Below are 23,020 nucleotides of genomic sequence, written 5' to 3'. Positions count from 1 at the left end.
GTAATGATGATTCATTTGAAGTCTAAAGTTGATTTCTGTATTCGTTTAATTTGTTTTTCTATTTTTTGCTTTGAGCGCGGTCTGCATTTTTAATTCCTATTGAGATGTTTCTTTAAATTGGATAATCTCAAAGTCTGAAGTTCATTTAATACGCAATAATAGTATTCTGAAGAATCTGAGATTTCTAAAAATTCAAGAAATTTAAGAAAATGCGTTTGGGTAGTTTTTAGATATTAGAATTTATAAACTAAAATGTTGTGATAAATGATTAATGTGATTATAAAACTAGGAGCTAAATTTTTTTGCATACGCTTAAGGAAATATTGCTGCATTTTTCTTAACCGTACATAAAGAAATATCGTAAATGAATATTTAAATTGTAGCTTTGAAAGTTTTAGGTTTAACTTTTAGACGTCGGGATTTGGGTGATTTTGATTATGACAATAAAATTTGGTAAATTTATTATTTATGACTTGCTTACTAATTGTGCTGAATTACAAAATTCTAGAGCATAAGACACAAATTTTAGAAATTATTATTTTTAGAAGGAACAATTATTTTAAAATTTTTCGTTTAGACATTAGAACTCGGGTGATTTTATGGTTATGACAATAACATTTAGTCAGTTTATTATTTATAAGTTGCTTCCTAATTGTACTGAATTAAAAAATTCTAAAGCAAAATACACAAATTTTAGAATTTTTTTAATTATGAAAGGAACGCTTTTTTTATTTTTATTTTAGAGTCTGAGACTTGGATGGTTTAAAAGATATGGCAATAAAATTTGGGAAGATTATTGCCAATGTTTTGCTTACTCATTGTGCAAAATTACAACATTTTAGAGTGAAAGGCACACATTTTAGAAATTATTATTTTTAGGAGAAACGAAATTCAAAAAATGAAATAATTTATATTTAGGAACTTGGATGATTTTATGGCTATGACAATGAAATTTAGTGTCAGTTTTTTTATGAATTACTAACTAATTGTGTTGAAATAAAAATTCTCAAGCGAAATACACAAATTTTAGAAATTTGTATTTATGGGAGGAACAAAATTTTTAGTTCAGACTCTGGAACTTGGGTGATTTTATATTTATTGCAATATAATTTGGCTAGTTTATTTTTTATAAATTGCTTACTAATTGTGCAAAATAACAAAGTCCTAGAGTAAAAGACAGAAAATTTAGAAATTATTAACTTTAGGAGGAACAAAATTAAAAAAAGTAATAGTTTAGGCTCTGGGATTCAAGTGGTTTTATGGATATGTCAATAAAATTTGGTCAGTTTTTTATGACTTGCTAACTAATTGTGTTGAATTAAAAAATTCTAAAGTAAAATACACAAATTTTAGAAATTTTTATTTATTAGAGGAATAAATTTTTTATCATTTTTATTGTAGACTCTAGAACTTGGGTAATTTTATAATTATGAGTTATGACCATAAGATTGGACTTGTTTATTATCTAAATGTGCTATATTAAAAAATTCTAGAGCTAAAAACAGAAATTTTAGAAATTATTTTTTGGAAGAACACAATTAAAAAAAATAATTTAGACTCTGGGACTCTAGTGATGATAATAAAATTTGGTAAGTTTTTTTATGACTTGCTAACTAACGGTGCTCAATTAAAAAATTCCTCAGCAAAATACACAAATTTTAGAAATTTTTATTTATATGAGAAACAATTTTTTTGTAATTTTTAGTGTAAACTCTGGAACTTGGTAATCTTATAATTATAACAATAATATTTGGCCAGTTTATTATTTATGACTTGTTTACTAATTGTATTAAATTAACACATTCTAGAACCAAAAACAGCAATTTTACAAATTATTATATATTTAGTACGAACAAATTAAAAAAAAAATAGTTTAGACTCTCTGACTCGGGTAATTTTATGGTTATTTATATTTAAAATTCAGTCAGTTTATTATTTATGAGTTACTTACTAATTGTGCTAAATTAAAAAATTCTAAAGCGAAGTACACAAATTTTAGAAATTTTTAATTGCGAAAGAAACAATTTTTTAAATTTTTATTGTAGAGCCTGGAAAATTTGATTACCTTATTTTTTATGACTTGGTTCTTAATTGTGCTAAATTATAGAGCAAGAGCCTAAAGGTTAATAAGGATTAAAACTAAATTATTATTTTAGTGAATTTCGAAAGCAGAAATAAAAAAAGATTATTCCAGTCTGACCAAAAAATAAATAAATACTTTGCATTGTTTCCCCGTTTAGTCTTTCTATTACAAAATCATAAAATTAATTGATTAAAAACTTCGCGCGCTCTCTTCATATTACAGCATTTTTGGATTCGGTTTTATGCCGCGGTTTGTGGGTGTCAGTTGCCAATTAAAGTCAAATGTGTATTTATTTCCATGTGTCAATTTACGCATTGTAAATTGATTGTTGTAGCGCAAGTTTAGTAAAGAGCATATTTACAAAACAGCGTGAGGCAAGTGATGGTATGGCACATGAAAATCCAGTAACATTGCAGCATATCTATGGATAGAAGGGGCCCGCGTTCTCGACTTGGAAGGGCGCTGAAACGTTAGTTCTCGGGGTTCCACTGGTACCACTCAAAGTCTCGGTGTACTTCAACTACGCGAACGTATCTCAGTGCTAAAACAACTCACGTGTTTCTTCATTCGCGCGGTTTTTGATATTACAATGTGTGTGAATGTGTAACTTGTACAATTTCATTAACTGATAATCATGTTTACAAGGTAAATCTGATCCTAATTGCTTCCACTTTTTCAGTTTGTCTTCTGCGCTCCGACACAACATAAATTTGCAAATACATAAATATCCGTGTCCCGTGTCTTTTAATTTGTTAACACGGTCGTTTGTCAAACGCTACATTAACATCGCTTTATTGTTGCGCCGGTATTTATTTAAATCCCGCCTACAGAAGGTACCAAAAATTGATTAGTCTTCAGGTTACAACATCACTTTTATTGCTATTACAAATCAATCATTATTTACGATGCAAAACTGGGTTATTTATCGTGAAATGGAATTTAATCGGAGATGAGTGCGGAGAATTCAATGCGACGGTAAGTCACAAACTCGCTGGCTGCACAAGACGGAAAACATTCTCGATATATCTGTTATTACACCAATTACAATATCATGGTTATAATTATAGCCACAAGTGCAATTATGCAAATTTTTATCTATAATTTCCTTGCGGACATTTGAAAAGAATTAGAGATTATACTACAAAATAATTCCCGCCAAAATCACTTATCAAGATGAGACCATTTTCAACGGGATTTAATTTATATAAGTATAATTAACTCAAGTGCTGTGTCATCAAATTTAAACAGCATGTTAACAAGATTTGTGGTTATACTTTCAATTAAGTATACACAAATTTCCATAGATTTTAATAGGATGTATACTTGTAATTGTAAATTAGTCACTGTTTGGGCTACGCTAGTTAGCGTCGTGTGTTAAAATAATGCGCTGATCCGGCTCGAAGGACCAATGTTTGGGCTACGCGACTGGTGCACGTGACCACGTAGTTAGCGTCGTGTGTTAAAATAATGCGCTGATTCGGAAATTCTTTCTACCGTTTATTGGACTACTGATACAGATTCTTGGTTCCTTTCTGACGGTTGTGAACCGACTCCCTTTACAATAATAGCAACCCTCCCAAGTAAACTGGGATGGTTGAGTAGGAGGTGCGTAAGCGCACTCTAAAGAGTGATGTACAAATATTGCGGCAAACGCCCTCTACAGCCTTAACCTAACAGTCACAAAGGAAATCACTTAGAAATGAATCCTGATAACATTTTTTTTCTGCACTCGGCAGATCCTGATCAAATATCCTTATAATTATTCACCAGAAAAATTTTAAATTTCGTTCTAGTCTGGTCTCTCACGAAACGAAATTCTCATCGTAAATTCGTAACTTACATTGAAACAGTTTCTTATCGCAGAGATCTTATAGTACTTATCTTAAATTATTATATATGTGTATGTATATACATTATGGTCCTGGCGCTCGGAAGATTTACGAGCAGAGCTTTTTTATTTGTCTTACGAAATTTTGTGTATTTTGACTGAAAATTTTGTACGGACTTAAGAGCCGTGAAATAATTTTATTTATGATGACGGCAAACGAGAGTCTTTTTATTAGCTATTATGAAAGATGAAGATGTCAGTGGTGTTGTAAAATACAATGAATTTTTGTTTCAATGCTGTTTTGGCTACCGTGAATTAAAAGCAACAATATTATTAGCGAAACCCGAAAAATGATAACAATGAATAATGTAATAATGGAATGCGCGAACGTCAACAATTCCTTCCTCTTTAACTAGTCATGCTCCATAATGCACACACTCACAGTTACACAAATAAAACATCTCGAAATTTCTGATAATTCCCATTGGTTCATCGTATTAAACGAAAAACCCAGTTTGTATTTTCATTGGAAAACATGTTCTATTGTTCAATTGTCGGCAAGTTTGAATGTTGCTTGTTATTAATTATTGTTCACAAGGTCTTTGAAAGAATTCAAGACGTTGTCAATGCTTAGTGAAATTAAATTTAATTTAGACCACCCATCGATTCAATGTCTGTGTTTCAGCAAAATAGCACTAGAAACACTTCAACTTTGATATTATTTTATTGCTTATTCGCGACTATTAACAGCAACTATAAATCAACCAGACTGATTTATTGTAAATTTCTATTAAACGTACTGCAACAAAATTTGCATACATAATATCTGCTAAACAAGCGAAGGTTGCTAAATTATTCAGAGCTTTCGTCTTATCAAATGTTACAAATTTCAGACGCAACGTTTTTGTGAGCGGACGCAAAAGTGGGCTTTTTCTACTTTCGTTGCTACTACCACGTCTATATTGGGAAGAGAAAGGAGAGTTCTTTCTAAATTTTATATTTTGTCAAACTTATATAATTAAGCTCAAGTCTGTATAAGTAATGTCAAACCACAAATTGCTTTAATCGTTGATTGTGGTTCTTCACAAAGTCGTAGATTGATTCTCATTAAAAATGGTGATGGATAGGGCAAAAACAATAAACTATTAACTGTTTAGCGATGCCGACTTAGAATTTTAAAAGACCATATAGGTAAGAAAGATGCATATAAGTAAACAGTACTACCGTTAGTCAATGTAAATTTATTGTTAGATATAGCTTTTAAGAGGAGCGTTTAAATTAAAATGCCAGTAGAAGTAGTTTTCAGAAAACCATGAATTATTACACGTTCGTGTAAGAGACTCAATTAAAAAGATATACGATAATAATCCATAAGAATTCTATAAACAAAGGCTGGAAAAAAATTCAATAGCATACCATCAGTGCTAATAAATTTCTAAGGCCTCCACTACTCGTTAACGTAAACCTTCGTTACATCATTTTAACTTCAAATTCATCCATTTAGCCATTGTCATAATTTACTCTGTATCTGAACAATGAAAAATGGTTTAGTGTCATAAAGTGATGGCGGTCCTATCTATTACTCTACGCCATGCTGTGCAAATCTCTAAGTATACATCATTTTTATAATAGCTGTTGAGCTTTATGATCTCCCCATTAGTTCAGGAGAAAGTCAATACAGTATAGACGAAATAGAAAAGACCCTGTGGTCGTCATTTGGGGTACGCTCAACCTCCAAGCTCTTGGGAGGTAGTGGGCCGCCCAGAAGGTCGTGTTTAACCGGAAACGTGCAGTTGCAGCCTAAATGCAACAGAAGTAGAAATCAGCTGAGTCCGTGTAAAGTCAGACCTGCTGGGTCCCGGAGTGGAATACAAAACAAAGCCGGAGTAGATGGGCGCGTGTGGTGACCTAGTGTGCGCAGTGCGTTATGCGCTGTTACGGATCTTTAGCGGGGGAGGAACAAAGAGAGGCGACAACGATGCATAATCGGGCATGTGCTAAACCATCGCTGGCTCCGGTATGGCTCGCCGGGTTCCACTGGTTCCAGAGGTATAGGCTAGGCCCCCTGTCTTGCAACCGCACCGGTGAGTGCGATCTACGCTATTTCCTTACCTATTTTGCATTCAAGATACGAGCTGATATTTATATCAACAGTCGACTATACATGAATTCGCAAACCCACCAGCGACGGTGCGGTGGTACCGGATTTTTCTTCCCTCGCTGCCACCACAATAAAAACAAAGCTATATTTATTGCCCTGAAACTATTCCAACACTGAAGCGGTAACGCACACACTAAATGCAATTTTTGGAAACACAACCACACCACCATCATCGCTAGAATTTCTAATTTGAAAAAACAAACAATTTTAGCATATTTAAAAAATCCAAAGCTAGGTAGAAGAGATTATAACTTTGCCTATCTAGCAGGAACCCCTTGAAAGTACCGAGCGAATTTGTGACTTAATCTGAGCGAAGAGCTAAAAAAATTGCCTGGAATTTTATCGAGATCGTAATGTCATAAAACCGTAGAAATGTATTTAGGCACGGTTTGAGCCTCTCCAACGCGGATTCTCTCAGATCAAACTTCTTTTAAATCTTTCTTGAACAATAACAGGTAATATTTTCGAAGCCGATGATTAAACAATGCTTCCCAAATTCTCTATTCGTGTTTGAATTGTGTAAGGCAACGGATAAATTGAATGAGACAAATAAATTATTTAATAATGTTTTCAATGCGCAATATTTCACTAATACAATAGAAGAATATGAATTATGAATGTATTATCTATTTATCGATGAGTCGAAGTCATTTTTAACTTGAGGCTAAAACAAATCGAGATCATTTCGCTGAGGATTGGAGATATCTGTTGAATTCTTCAAATTGTTTTTGTGCATATAAAGTCATGTAATTTGATTTATGACCGGCATTATGATTTGACAGATTCTAAATAAATCACTACAACCCATAGATAGCCTACAATTTAGAAAAAGAGCGTTGTTATAATTTATAACATGCATGTAATTGAGCCGTTAGTACTGCAGCTGATCTGTTATTTATTAGATAACATAATCATAGCAACAATATTTCGAACGGAACGATTTTTTCATTCAAGAAAATCACAACAAATTGATCATGAGTTTGTCTTACATTCAAATTTAATTAGAGAAAATACAAATGAAGACATCTTTTTTGTGCGCATCATCACCTAATGAAGATATATGGATTAAGAATTGTGAATTCAAAAGATTATTTGAATACGTCCATATCATACGCTACATGGATTTTCCATTTGAAATCTCCTAATGAATGTAAAAGAGTAGATGACTGACGATTCACGAATATTCGATTTCTGGTCGAGTTTATTTAAATGAGTGGGATACCACATTAATATAAGACAGCTTAAATTTCTTGTTGTTCTGAAATTAAGTCCAAGAAGCTAGAAAGTCGGAGCTCACTTTTCGCACGATCAATTTTATTCAATTTATATTATTTAATTAAAAGAGCCTTCTCTAGCAAACGCTAACTTTGTCGCGTAAAACTCCTGCCGTAATTAAAATCTCGGTAAAGAAGACATAAACAGCCACAAAAAAGAAAAAGTCAGTATCCGCGGCACTCAGCTGGTTAATTTATAATCTAAAGTAAATTTATAGGTCACTTAGAGCCTTGGTTGCGATAGCTTCAGAAAAACGTGTTCAGCTTTTTTTTTTCTTTGGTGAGAACGGTATCGCCCGTAAGCTGAAAGCAAGGGATGTCAGAAGGAACACAGGTACTAACATGTGAACTTGAGATACCTACTCGGTTCCAGTAATTAACAAGCAGATTTATTTAGGATTGGCCACATGTTCGCTGTGGCTAACATAGCCTACCGTTACAAATACGAACACTTAGCCTAACTTGCTTCCAAGTCACGAAGATTCCTCACAACAATCCGTTTAGATGCTGCAAATAAATATCAGCCTATTATATTTAATTATTGAACACTTACACCTAGTTCACAGGAACTGAACTCTCAACTTTGCTGTTGCAGGTTCATTATTATTATGCCTGTCAACAGATTTTTCAGGACTAGCGTTTCCTGATAGATAACTAAATTTTAACATCCTCAAGTGGTGCAAATGAGGAATGTAAATCCCGATCGACAATTCCAGCGCAACAATATAAGCATTCTTGGCATTGCATTGAGAGTCTCACAATTTCTTGTTGAACATATCGTATTTACGTCTGAGGTTGTTTTGAGATTGTTTTAACGGTCCGTTGAAAATCGATTTGTTGAATTCTATTTGTCTACATACATTGGACTATTTATTGTATTTGTTTACAAGTGATTCAATCCTTTTATCGAGCTCTCTGTATTATAAACCGCGAATGTAAGTTTTTTCAGTTCCCCGAAATTTCTGGGGTTTCACGCTTTGAAGTGTGTAAGTAAATAGAATGGGAATATATTAATAAAGAAATTAATCTTATTAAAACATGGAAATCGACGAAAAATTCATTATAAAGACACGTCTCTAGTATCTGTATGTATAATTTAGATCCACTTACTAAAGGTGTCACTTCGTGCGCAACTAAAGCGTACCGTGATTTTTTGTCAGAGACTAAGATATTAACGAACACACTGCCGTGAAAACGATTATTTCGTACAAGAAGTGCGATGTATTAACAATTAGGTAAAAACAGCAAAAAGGATAATCAATTAAATGCTTTCTTTATATTTATTGGAAATCAAATGAAGCGCGGCTAATTTTATTTTAGTTATTTATTAAATTAGTCCCGTTTACAAAAAGTACAAATTGAATTAAAGCCTGAAATTAAAAATTTTTGTCACGATGCCAATCATGAAGACACGTCATTTAACCTCTTTTATCAATTTATTAATGAAGTACCCCTTTTGGTTTAAAGGTTTGATGCTAACAAATCGACCAAAGGAGCCAGCAAGCTACGAAGGGACCTAATAAATGCAGAAATAGCAAATTTGCGCGAGTTGTTACCTTTACCACCATCAACCAGGCAGAGACTTTCGCAACTTCAGCTTATGGCACTAGTCTGTGTATATGTCAGAAAAGCTAATTATTTTCAACAAGGTATGTATTTTACGTTTTTATATTGTTAAATATTGTTATATAACTTCATTTTCACCATTTGTGTAAAACAATAGTATCGGATTATGCAATGGTTTATTATGAATAATAAACACTTGGGGCCACTTTTCTAACTAATTCTATTCCTCATTCATAGCGCAGCTTTTGTGATTTTTAGTACCTAAATGGATTTCCAGTAAAACTCATCCTGCGTTGATTATTGATTTTGCCACACCGCTCTTTTTCCTTTCCTTCGTAGCTTTTTCTTACTTTCGCTCTTTTTTTGAAATTTTCAAGCTTCACAACTTTTCAAATATGTAAAAAAACGCATATAAATCAAAAGTATATGTATTGATCGCAACAAATTCGTGCGAACTTGTTGATTTGTATATAATGTAGGTTGTACACATAAGTAAGACCGCCTTTCACATAACAAACGACCACCAGCAACTCATCAACATTCAAAATGTTAGGAAAATAATAAATGCCTTCGTAAGCAAATATGATGAATGATTCTGAAGGTAAATTTATTTCAGCTTAGTTTGTAATAAGAAACGATTTCTCACGGTGCGTGTGCTCAAAAGCAGCTTCTCGAATTTTTGCTTTGAGTGAAAAAAATTATCTATTTTTCCACTCAACAAGTTCTTGTTTGTTTAGAAGAAACGTGAAAACAATTGTTTAATAACTGTGAACGCGGCTTCCTGAAGATGATTAATTATTGCTCGGATGCAATTAAGTATTCAAACTAGCAGGGAATAATGTTTGTAGAATTTAAAATCCGCCATCGGTGAAAAAGTGTATGTGGGACGTAGGGAAAGCGTGAATAGTTATTATCTTGGCTTTTCATTTAAAAACACATATATCAGTTTGGTTTCTTATTGGAAAGAGAGAGAATGGACAAATCTCACGTTGACAAAACGCACCCTTCGGTTTCTTCGAATAAGATTAGAAAAGGCGAGTGAATAATACATCGAATCTGACATTAAATTTTAATGGTAGACAGTTAAAAAAAGTGCAATAGCGAATTGCAAGTAGATGACGCCACTTAGACATATTCTTCAGTATTCCATAAACATTTCAGAGTCTTTAAAGTGACATACGGATCAGATAAGAAGCGTTCGCAGGCACGTATACATGTCTGCTAGAGAGTTAATTGACAGGCCAATCAATGGAGGATTTTGTCACCAGACTTGAAACGGACATTGATTGACTTAATATTCCACAGTTCAATTTCAATAAACAATGGATTTACCAGCACCTCTTGAGCTTTTCAGCCAAAATACGTGATTTAATGCTACTTATTCCACATTGTTTTATGCTCTGTTAAAAGAACGCGACAAGAATTTTTACACCAATGAGCGGTTTTAATTGTTTTTTTAACTGACTTTGAGTCGCCGACAGAACTCTGTTACAAATTAAGCTGAAACACACAAAAAATTATTTTTTCTGTTTACTTACAATACAAACCAACAGTAGTAACGTTTACAGTTTATTTACTTTCAACGCATAATACCCATTTTGGTGTTAATTTCACTTATTTCGTAACAATTTATTTTAATTTTGAGACCATTTGAAATGTTCTATACAACAATCTGTGCTAATAGGAAATGATTGCGAGGGAACTTACGCTTATTGTTTAGCGATCAAGTGTAAATCACTTCTGTACTCATTGGCGTATTAACCTTAAAGACTCAAACAAAAGCTTTCGCTGCTGCTTTAATAAAAATAAACATTCTTACTGAAATAATAAAATAAAAAATATTAATTAACCCGTTTGTACCACAATCGAACTGTGTAATTCGTGTTAAGTATGAAACATCAGAATTTGTTTCAGGTATTTCAGTTAACTGAAACACAGTGGTTGCTTTATGAGCGTATATAAATACTTTAAATGACATAAACAAACAGAATTACCAGAAGCGGCTAATTATACTACGAGTTTTAAATAACAAATGTGCATATAATAAAACAGTTAGAATTTAAAATGGATGGGTTAGTGACACTATTTAGATGAGGCAGCATTGTATTAAAGTATTTATAATTATACACGTCCATTATTCGGCTAATTAGATACTCAGCGCATAATATTCATTGTCCAAGAGATTCCAAATCGTTTCCAGGCACGAATCAAAAAGTGTTAGTTCCGTAAAATTCGCCGGAGCAGTTCATAGAATGATTACTTTTTTTGTTTGAGCTTAGAAATTGTGTAACTTTAATGGCTATAGATTAATGTTCCGTTTACGTGTGCACCAATAATTTTGTGTTTCAGCTCTTAAATATCATTATCATACGATTTTAACATTCATTTTGCTGTATTTGTTGCAGCTTTCAAATGCCACGATGTGGGATTGCACCAGCCACCAACGCCCAACATTGGATTTTCAAAGGTGAGTTTCTCACTGAATAATTGTTTACGAGAATTGAAATGATATAGAAAATGGTTGTTTGAATTGCCATCATAAGAACGCTATTAAGGTTGTAATTAGAAAAAGTGAATATTGGTAATGAAGAGCCGCGCAAGAAATGGACAAATCACTCTAAAACAAGGCTGTTATTTGATCGATCGATAGTAATCGATTTCCGGAAGTTGTAAAAGTGGAATGCTAAACATGTCGTGATTGCTAAAAAACGTTGAGAGGCACCGATTAAACGGCATCGCTGATCTTGTTGCCATTTTTAAAGTAATTTCTCAAAGCATGTTATGTATATAATATTGTGTAGTGTCTATTGCAAATCGTTATTGCCTCCTTCTACTTGAATTATGTATTCAGCGGTTAGAGTAATTGCTATTTGGCCGATGCGTCCAAAGCCCATCGTGGGAATTCTTGTGTTCGCTTCTTAAATGAAACAATTACCCACTTGCGTGTTTGCATCATATTATTGAACCATTCTCGAAAGGTATTTGTTTTTATTTTTCTCCTTGATAAATTCATATTTTACTTAACCCGGGCCCAGTTTACTTTCACACGCTTCAAATAAGGATAATTCTAGTTCATTTTGACAAATCTGATGTTTTAAACGTTCGTTCTTGCCAAATTATGGCGGGGGAGCTCGGATGTACATAAATACCACGTCTGAAAACTGGAAAATAAACCCCACTTTTGGCTTTAAAAGCCAACCCCAACAAGAACTGATTGGCGCCAAAGAAATTTTAAAAAACGCCGTTTGCCCCTTGAGCCAGACTGGTATTAAAATTCTCAAGAAATCCCATAAATTCAGTAAAATATTGACGAGTAAAAGAGTTACATTATCGCGTATTCAAAAAAAAATTCTTCTCAAATCCCCCGTGAGCCAGAACTGGTATTTACATATCTTCAAGACCTGGCGCTAATTTTATAAACTACTTGCTCTTTTCCTACACCAATCACAACAGCGAAAACACATTATGCGAATATAATTATTAGTATTTATTATCGAACAAACAATGATTTATTCTTGGACTTAATTATACGTCAAGATAGTGTTATTTTACGTATGAGTGTACATACATATTTATAAATCTTCTAATCCGGTGAGACCTTATACTCTTACACAATTTCAGCTCACATCATTTGCGTCAGAAATGAAAAATCGAGATGCTTAAGATTTCAGATATTGCAAACAATTTGCACATTATTTATTTAGCCGGAATCGTTTACGTCGAAAGAAGAAAGAAATAAAATCGCAGAGATTGACAAGAAAAATGCCTTTTTTCCAGACGAAAAAACTGTAAAAGTAGTACCGTAAATGTGCATTCTGTTTCGCGATCACGATATTTACTTTACTTCCACATTTCAAGTTTAACGAAAAAACTAGAAAAAGGAGAAATTTTCGACAAGAGCTTTTTTTCAACTTTTGTGTTGTTATTGCTGTATCATTCTCGTGTTAACGAACAATTGTATAAGAAAATAAGTGATTTCTAGGCAATAGCGGATCGTTCAAAATGCTTTAAATTGAAATGTCAAAATATTTCAGAGCATCACTGCTTCCCAAAAAAGGAAAAAATTTATTATGAGTAGAAGGATATTAATCAAGGCGTGTTAAAGCAAAAAATACTTCTTTATTGTTAACAATTTTTAGTGCATTGCAGTGGAGTGCAGTTCTCTCTTTCAACAATTAAGAGATATAAAAAATAATGAAACAGAAAGCAGTTGATAAAACAATTTTGCAGTTTTTGGTCAGGATTAGTAACCCAGATTTCAACTTGTTAAATGTTTTGTTTTATTTGGGGTTTTAAAGAGCACAACAAATTGTTTTTCTTTAATATTAAGTTATGAAAGTTTAATGTGTCCGATTTTGGGCAATGCATTAATGTTTTACATCCTGATGGTACTTATAGATTTCATCCCGTTTAGGAGAATTTAACAAAACTATCTAAATTGTTGGTTTGCAACACTTTGATCTCCTTTACAATTCTAAGTAGGTAGTTGCTCTCTTTTGAAAAGGACAGATTCAATTTATTTCCACAGTAGATCAGTATATTTCTCCAGAACAAATTCCTCGAAGTTTCCTAGAATGAATAAATGTGAGTGAAAATGTTTTTTTCGTAAAATTTTTTACACGTGTTAACAAACATATTATGTAATGGTTTTAGTATGTTATTGGTAATATGGTAAAAGAAAAGTGTTGATGGTTATCATGGTATGAAAATTTGATAGAAGCTGTGAGAAAATCCGAAGTGGGCTAAGAGTGAGTGGACCTTTAACCGGGGTGATCTGATTTCAGGTTCAATAAACTCAGTAATAGTTGCTCTTGCAAATTCGAATCCTGCGATAGTGTAGGATGAAGGCGCGCTTCGAGTTGGACCCAAATGGTCGATCGTCCGAATGAAAGTATAACAAGGAGTAGATAGATATAAACGTATGCGAAAGACTAGATTGAATGTAGTAACATCCGAGTCGAGAAATAAAACAGAGGTCATAGAATTACTCGGACCATCTTTATCGGAGAGCGCATTCGAACAGGGCTAGTTCAGGGCACTTGGGCGGATCTGTATCGAAGAAACGCGGGGTACGGGGACATGCCGGGGTCAGCTCGTGACCTCAAGCCGAGGGGTACACGGCTACTTTCCCACGGACCCGCCCGCAATATCTACCGCTCTTCATCTGGCTCTAGTCTGTCATTAAATATGGCAATATGTGCTGAGGCAATCCAGATACATGCACAACCGTATCGATTAAGACACGGATTAAGCAATGTAGTGTAAACACATACGTATATTTACACAACGCATGCATCTTCCTAACTCAAACCGACATAAAATATTAGTACCGATCAACAACGACCGTTGCAGTCCGGTTAATCACCGGCTAATGTGACGCGGAAGATCCACCACTTAACATAATCACATCTACCCGAAATGACCACACCACATTACGCGAATTTCACTTTGTTCATTTTGAAATTTTCGTGGCTCAAGTCAAAATCGTCCGCCCTGCGCCTCCGCTCTCGTTTAAAACTTCAACCCTGACTTTTTGTTCTTATTTCGAATTTTGGCGAGCAACAATGATATGTAAAATCTTCGCAAGAGCAATGGGCGGATCTGAAATAGACGCCCACAGACTTTTAAGATAACAGTTCTTCTCAGTTTTTAGCAAAGCATTCCATTAAAGCCCATCGAGAAATCCGCCTCTTAACTTATAGGTAGACCGACGGTTATAAAAAGTCAACAAGAAGTAGCAGTAATTAAAAGGTAAAAATGTTTTTAGAAATAATTCGGAAAATATGAGGTATCCGAAACTCCGTCCCAGATGTCAGGAGATTTAACAAGTCATTGGTTAAAATTACACTCAATAAGCACATACACGTATTTGTTATTGGATAAGATAAATATGAATGCAATGCTGTTATTATAATAAAAGAATATAATTGAGTGATTCTTTTTCTTAACATCATTATATCGTTAAATGTTTTGAAACCTATTAAGCTTTTAGAAAAAACAACCTACATTTTACAATTTACGATTGTTTTTTTTACGTTGCTTTAAAAAGTTGCCCACTGCTGTTATAATGAGGTGTGATTTCGATCGAGTTTTGAAAGCACTTTACTGTTTTAGATTAATTAGAAGACGAGCTAACGAAGTAAATGGTCAAGTCAAAATCGGTACGCCCAAATGGAAAATTCATTTTGGAACAAGCGTACTTTTTAATTTATTATTGATCTTATAAAAATTGAAAAGTTCGCTTTACTCTTAAGATCTTTCAGCCTGATAGAGGATCATTAAAGAATATATTACATGCTGGGAGCATTACATTACTGTTCTCTCGCTTGCTTCGAGTGAACTGCTTCACATTAAACCAAGGTAACTTTCATAGCTAATACTAAATTAAGATTTCTAATCAGTTTTCGGAATTTTATATTGTGTTTATTTTGTACTTTATTGGTTCGGATCGATATTTATTGTTTTTTGCAAGCCTTGCAAACTGAGTCGATTAAAAAAAACAGTTATTTGTCAATTTATTTTAAATACCAACTCAAGGACAGTAGTTGGGGTGAATCACTATTAAATGTTATTGCATCCACATGTGTATCTTTTATTAGTATTGCTCCATCATTATATTTTTTTTTGCATATTTCAAAAAGTCTACATATTAACCTTGCATTAAACGATGACGTACTTCATATTTATAATTGCTTTCATAGACAAAAATCACAATCACTCAATTAAAATATTTAAAAGTCTTCGTAATCACGCTGTTTAAATACCTAAAGACGTACGTATCGATGTAATTTCATCTCATGAGCGCAAAAATGTAATTAAATAACATTCTCGTACATTTTCACCTGCGTAAAATCGGATTTTTATACCTTGTCTTGCTATTTATGGAGCGTTGGCAAAATTAACGCCGTTTCAATAATTAAAAAGTTGCTCGTAAATATTAGAAAAAATATTTCGAGTTTTATTTTAGACAAACCGATTCAGACGTGGATTTGACATTTACGTTGTATAATCCTTTATATTATATTTGGATTAGCCATAATGAGATACGATCTGACGGAACGCTGTGCAGACATAGATAAAAATACATCACAAACAACAATACAAAACTCTGTTGACATATTCCCGTTAAGTGTCTGGTAGATTAAAATGAAGCAACGAGTTTTTAAAATGTAAAGCACCGCAGTAAGTATTTTATCTAATGACAAGCAACTGATGGGTCCATTTCGTAAATGGATAGCGAAAAAGTTGTTTAAAAAGATACTTTTATGATAATTTCTCTTAATATAAAGTCATTAAAAACCACTATAGCTTACTATTATTATCGCCACGGATGTGAATTATATTATACAACATTTAATGAGGTCTTAAATCGGTCATTTTAGGGCTTTGAACAGAACGACTTTCTTGACACGTTAGATGTGATAAATTTGACGATTAATTATGTACTAATTACGTGCAATAGTTATATTTACAAGCTTTCAGTGATAAAAGCTCCATCAAACAGAAATCGACAAAATGTCTGTAAGGTAATTTAGCTGCATACTTCAGCTACAATACCTTTGTGAGACGATTACGAAAGCATAACATTGTTATGCCAGCTAGTTTTGCTCATTAACTTGTAACTTACGAACACTAGTGTATAACATAACTCGCCTATGCAATATATTTGTTTGACAAATAATATAACATCATTATACTAAAGCTCTACACCATCATAATTATTATATGTTACCACAATAACAAAACGTTTCATTTCACCAATTAACTCACTTTTTATAAGTGAAGAGAAATCCAGCTTTTTGAAATATTTCAAGGCGTTTATTTCAAATCTAGAGTACGATTATATCGATATTTTATGACAATGAAATATATTTGCTACGAAATACTTAACTTTATCCTATAATCTCTTCCGCGGTAGGCGTTTGAACATTAACATGTTCAACTTATAGCTGGTATAAACCATCGGCTTTTTACTTCTTCGTTTCATTAATTTGTATCGCTGCACGGAATACTTTGTCAAAAACTATCATTTTTTTTTTGTTTCAGGCTTTGAGTGGTTTTCTCATGATGATGACTCAAAATGGTAAGCTGTTGTATATATCGGACAATGCTGCAGAGTACCTGGGACATTCCATGGTGAGTGTTTTACAGGTGAGCGAACTTTTTGAGCTTTAAGCTTAAGAGTGAGCTTGAAATACCTCACAGATAAATTTTATTCTACCGAAGCGCTCATTCAAAGAAACTCTTAATTAATAATTCATTTATTAAAAAAATTAGATGGTAAAAATGGCGGACAATATGTAAGGCTAAAAAAGCTTCTGACGTTCGTTCAGGATTTAGTGGTTTAGTAAAGCAAGACGACCGACTAACTCCATGTCATCAACGTCAATGACGTAGCAATTTTTGGCCTTATTAATATGTTAGCTACTCCACCCACCGCCACTGCCTTTATGTGTAACAGTAATGTAAAGAAGACAAGAAAAATGTGAAATATTCGGAATTTTATTCGAGATTTTTTTGAACAAATCACTGACTTGTCTGGGTGAATTATATTGAAATCCTCCGGCTATTTTTAACATTTAAACTTAGTTATTATCTTTTAGAATGACAGTTTGCAAATTTACAAATATCACTTTAAGTTAATTAAAATCTCTAATTAAGTGAGCACATAAATCTTTAGAATTCTTATTTCAAAAACTAGTAGAATGTTTCATTATGTGTTTGACCGCAACAAGCACAACTCAACAGATTAATACAATCAAATTAATGAGAGATAGATAAAATCAACTCAAAAAAATAAGCGCTGGTGGCGAAGTTGTGAATCAGATCGGAGGAGCTTTTGCAAGACTGCGCGCCTTGAAATGTTTCTAAAATTTCTAACAAATTCTTATCTTCTTCTAGGAGGATCTTCTGATCCATGGAGATAGTGTATACGATATTATAGATAAACAAGATCACCAAGCAATTCAGTGTGAATTGGGACGGCCAGTAAATTCAGGATCAAATAGTAACCCTAGTGAAGAAATTCGTTTATTTTTATGTCGAATGAATGTTTCTAGGAATGCACGACGACAAATGCGATTTGGAGACCAAAAGGTACCACTAAAATACGAAACGCAAAAATTTTTATTACTTCGACCTGATTATGAAAGCTTTCATATCACACACACAGTATTAGGACGTGAGAAAATTTTTGGAAGTTTTTTTACAAAAATGAAAGTCCGACTTTTTTCTTCGACTATTAAAGTTAAAGGTTACCTTGAAGTAACATTCAAATTGGATGAAATATGTTAAATTTTTTCATCGATTTGTTTATAAAGTATAGAAATTGACTTTGCTTCGATTGTATAAAAGATAACTGGCGGACAGTTTGCATTGCTGAATATACCAATGCCGGATCTGCCTTTCACTATGCAGTAACCTCAGCGGGTCGAGTCCCCCTTCCCGACCTCTAACAGCAGCAATGATTCCACCCACACCTAGAATAGTTGCCACAGATACCAAAGGAATCTATCTGAGTACAAGCTTTAGGTACATCTACATTGCAACGCTTATTACGATTTATTGTACTGAAACATTGTGTCGATGCGCTCCCCAAACAATTCAAAGAACTTGCAAGTTTTTTCCTTCCTCAAAGGAGTATAGTACTTAATTATTATAATTGATGCTTGTGTGTCATCGATAATACTAAACAGAAATTTGTTTCTCATGCATGTGACCTACACTCACGACTGGTGTCAGTTTTGTCACCATTATCACATCACGGTTGCGAAAAAATTTAAGGACGAACAAAAATTAGAAATACTAGCGGAACTCAAATTATGTCCTTAGAGACGATAAATAACAAAATTAATGACTGATTTTATGGAGCCAAGACCGATAAATCCACAAGTGGTTTTGATAAATGGTCAATTTATCTATTTTCTTCAGTTCCACTTCAGAAAATTTAATATGTGTAAAGGTGCAAGCTGGTAGCACACTGCTGCGTGTGTGATATGTTACGACGCCTACTCTTTGACTAAACATAACATGCTTTCTGTAACGAGTCAGATCGAAGTAAATCTTATCAAAATTCAAAACAATGAGCTATTATTATTGTATTTGCTCTTAGGTAGTATTAGTGCAGGGCCGATACTTGTCCTTTTTGCCACTGTGTAGCCGAAATGAACCAGTTTTCTTGGCCACCTGTACACCAGTTGCAATGCCAGAAACCAGGGAGTGTGTCGTGCAGGGCGCCACCAACGTCTTCACCTCCATACACTCGATGGACATGCGATTTATACACATCGATAATAAGTAAGTTACAACCAAAAAATTCAACGGTAGATGTAAGAATGTATGACATACAGGTGTCCGGAAAGTCGCGCATCGGACAATGCCATAGACCGGAAAAATGTAAAAAAAATTTTCGAGATATGATGGATTGAAGAGTAAAAGTTTAATGCCGAAATTAACGATTTCTGTGCAGACGATTTGAAAATTGTTAGTTTATCTATTGGTTCTTACTTTGACAATTAATCGGCTCTAGACTTTGTTGCTAAGTGGTGCGATGACTGGCAGCTTCCTTTAAATCTATAAAAATGTTCGATTTTGTACATAGGTCATCAAAATCCAAAAAACAAATATTTTATTAATAATAGTTCAATCTCCGAAGTTTCTTGCCAGGAAGACCTTGGAATTTATGTTGACAAAAACTTGTGCCCTGTTGATAAAAGCAACTTTTTGACTTTGGCTAACGACTCGAGACTTCATGGGCACTCGCTAAAACTAAAAAAAATAAATTTAAAACCTCCTATCGGCAATATTTTCTAACTTACCGGGTTTTTGATATATGGAATTTTTTAAGTAACTCCACGGTTGAATCTGGGACCATAAGTCAATTTAAAAAAGCAATAGACCATTTTTTAGAAAAGCAATAAGTCACTTGTAATTTTTATAACAATCTTTATCGCGACAGTTTATCATAATTCCTTAAAATTGCACAATAGGCTTGCCTCGCAATTTAAATCTTATATTATTAATAATAATAATAATTACGTTCAAATAAATTTGTTACCTAAAGGACATTTTGCGCAAAGGCATGATGCAAAAAAAATCGGAAAAATCCTGTAAGAAATGCCTGAAAACTGTTAACAAGATTTTTGAATCAACAATCTCGATCAGTGTGGCATCGTTCACTTGAAACCATAGTTACATTACTCGTTCATGAACAGACCTGACAATACAACAGCAACGTTACTATGGCTTTGAATACTAGATATTTAAATTATTGGAGTAACAGTTCAGCAATGTTGCCATTTTCCTAATTTTTTTGGTACTCCTGCGAAAACAGAAAGTCTGGATTTTTATTAACATTTTTTGGTACTCTGGGGGACCACCTAATTACCCCCTTTCAAGGTGGTGCGCCACTTTCCGGACACCTGTATTTAGACAAAAAAAAATCTTAGGACCTTGGAGTTCGTGATGTCTAGAATCTACGACATCATTTGCAACTTCCAAAAAGACAATTTCTTACGCTTACGCTTGCGTGGTCGTAATAATTATTGACTACCTTTACATAGCAGGAATAAAGACTTTGATGACTCAATAATTAATTTAAAGCCAATAGAGTTAGATTATTGCGATCATCGCCTTATTGGTTTAGTGTTTTTTGGTGGAAGCGATGTCGTGGGCCTAGTGCGCCCGCCACCCCGGCATCTATGAGAGTTGTTTGGAGGCTTTGTTCACTCGTGCGATAAATCTACGATTGCTCGTGATGCCGGGGCGGCCCAGGTCAGCGGGTCGCGGGAGAGCCGGTGACATCGAATACCATAAATCACGACGAATGTTACACTTGTGTTGCAGCGGCGAATTCTACTTGGGCTTTCCGCGCGCCGATCTGCAGGGGGTGTCCTGGTACCGGCTGCTGCATTGGGAATGCACGCGTGAGGCCCAGACAAAACACCGACTCAGTAACTTTACCATAACCACAAACAACTCCAACCTGACCTTTCTTACTTTTTGCAGTCACCCAATCAGAACAGGAACGCTCGTGCATCCTCCTGGCTCAATTTCAACGACGCTCTGGAGATTGGTTGTGGATGCACTGTGTGCTTCAGGTTAAGGAAAGCTCTGAAAGCAATCAACAGCCTGTCATCGTTTGCACAAACCAAGTGCTTAGTGAAGCCGAGGCGGCAGTCATGCGAACCAACAACTGGTTGTATCACTATTATTCCGTCCAGAATAAGCTCCAGTATGGGCTTGCGTATGACGTGGGTCCTTCTTCCAGACTCTTGTATTATCCGGAACATCCTTCAGGACCGGATTTTTTGGCGGCTCACGATACAGGAGGATATCCGCATTTGAGTGCAATGCCGGCATCTTTACAGACACATCTAACTCATCATTCTACTCCCACGCATCCTCATCATAGTCAACACCATCATCACCATCGACGCGCAGATTCAGAGCCGGTAGACTACTCATATAGCAAGAGAAAGCCCAAAGAACTTCAAAACCTCGAATTAGACGTAAGAGATGTCGAATCTTCAGACGCGGAAGGTGGAAGTACCGGACTGTTAATAGTTTCTCACTTAACTGAACGACCAAGAACTCTTCTTAAAGTAGACCCCAGTGAACTCATGGATCAATGGAATCCAAGTCCACCGTGGTCTGACACGTTACAAAAAGTTCCAGATTTATGTCACCAAGAACTAAGTCCTTATATTGGCAGCGCACCGCCAACTCCTACAGCCACCCCCAGTACTCAAACCGGAAGTGCCTTCTCTTTTGATTGGATGCCAGAGCAATACGTTCCGTCAATGACGGCGGTGCCTTCCACTGATGATGTCGATAGACAAATCTACTGGCCTTCTGAACATAGATTATTTCCATTACAACCTCCACCTAAAAGAAACCACCCTCCATCGGGCCGATCTGAGTCTGCAGACCGCGATACACCTTAGCAAATCGTGTATAGTGCTCTGCCATGTGCAATATTTTCGGACAATTAACTTATTTATTCTGTTTTAAAATAGTCTCTATATTGTGCACTAATCGTTACACTATTCTGTTCCTACAAACGCACAGATGTCTAAAATTGTCTTACTAGTCATCTAAAACAAGCCTTTGGTGGTGTGGTCTAAATTAAGTCTTCACTGACTCGTTACCGTTTTACAAGCCTTAGATCTCTTGAAAATGTGATTCCAGGCGATAAAACCCCAAGTTTGGAAAATGGTACAGAATAGAAACGAACTGAGAGGGTGTGCAATTTAGATGCCCAATTACAATCTACCAATGATTCCTACACATGTGTTCATTTAAGCGGCCAATATTATGGGTATTTACAAAATTATAATTGTTCCTTCAGTGGTACGTAATGCCGAGTAACTTAGTTAACAGAACACTTGCAAGAATGTAAAATCGCTTCGATGCAGCCGTGAAACGTGCAATTTAGTTAAATTAGAATAACAGATACTGCGAATTTGTGCCACGAGCTGGTAAATCGAAGAGATTCACTTTAGGGGCATTGTAGGTATCTAAGAAAACACAAGTATTTACATAAAAGTATTAAAAATCGCTTATGTGATTCCAGTTGCAATAACATTTCTCTGTACATTAACAAGAAAATTAGGTAAACACCAAAAATTAGGTAACATAAAAAACGGAAAAGTGATCAGTTTTTCGATACATGTGGTATGTATTACAACTAGTCCAGTCGAAACATACGTATGTATCAAAAACAGTACTTTGTGAAAACAAACAACAACTCACATTAGCTTCTGAACACATTTTCTGATTATTCCTTTTCACATGTGATAACTTTGTCACCATAATCAATTGAGAATAGTTGGTAAAGTACAAATAAGAATTATTCTCCCTGTATCCCGAATATGAACTACAAGCATCGTTCTGTGTTATTGTGTCAGCGTGACAGTATTATGTGTAAAATAAGACAGTTTCAATTATCTTGTGTAGGTTTAAAACTGAATTATCGTGCATACAAAACGGTGATGTTTAGTTCCTGAAACGTATTTTAAGTGAAATTAGTGACTAAACTAAATTCAAAAAACGCAGTACTTCTAGTATTTGATTTCCACTGTGTAGCCAAGTTAATTTATTGACTTTGT

At 34.4% G+C, this 23,020-nt stretch overlaps 1 protein-coding gene and 1 pseudogene across 2 annotated transcripts; both read left to right on the top strand.

Annotated features, from left to right (window-relative positions):
* Nucleotides 1-2,496: 2,496 nt before the first annotated feature.
* Nucleotides 2,497-23,017, top strand: dysf (neuronal PAS domain protein dysfusion). 2 transcript variants are annotated; one of them, XM_088047452.1, is made up of 8 exons: nt 2,497-2,728; nt 8,814-8,995; nt 11,318-11,379; nt 16,959-17,063; nt 17,814-18,008; nt 19,024-19,208; nt 20,757-20,863; nt 20,919-23,017. In XM_088047452.1, exons 1-8 carry the CDS (start codon nt 2,718-2,720, stop codon nt 21,854-21,856), a joined length of 1,785 nt encoding a protein of 594 aa, XP_087903578.1. In that variant the 5' UTR covers nt 2,497-2,717; the 3' UTR covers nt 21,857-23,017. The 2 variants fall into 2 exon arrangements, with proteins under 2 accessions (XP_087903578.1, XP_087903579.1); XM_088047453.1 differs by having other exon boundaries at nt 16,959-17,048; nt 20,919-23,015.
* LOC148167367 (uncharacterized) lies at nt 19,247-19,835 on the top strand (annotated as a pseudogene).
* Nucleotides 23,018-23,020: the final 3 nt, after the last annotated feature.

The sequence above is a fragment of the Gnatocerus cornutus genome, chromosome 10 (assembly GCF_029298725.1).
Source record: "Gnatocerus cornutus isolate USDA-ARS CGAHR chromosome 10, icGnaCorn1.1, whole genome shotgun sequence".
NCBI classification, from domain to species: Eukaryota; Metazoa; Arthropoda; class Insecta; order Coleoptera; family Tenebrionidae; genus Gnatocerus; species Gnatocerus cornutus.
The sequence above is the reverse complement of the archived record's forward strand: the minus strand, read 5'-3'. Positions and strand labels throughout refer to the sequence as shown.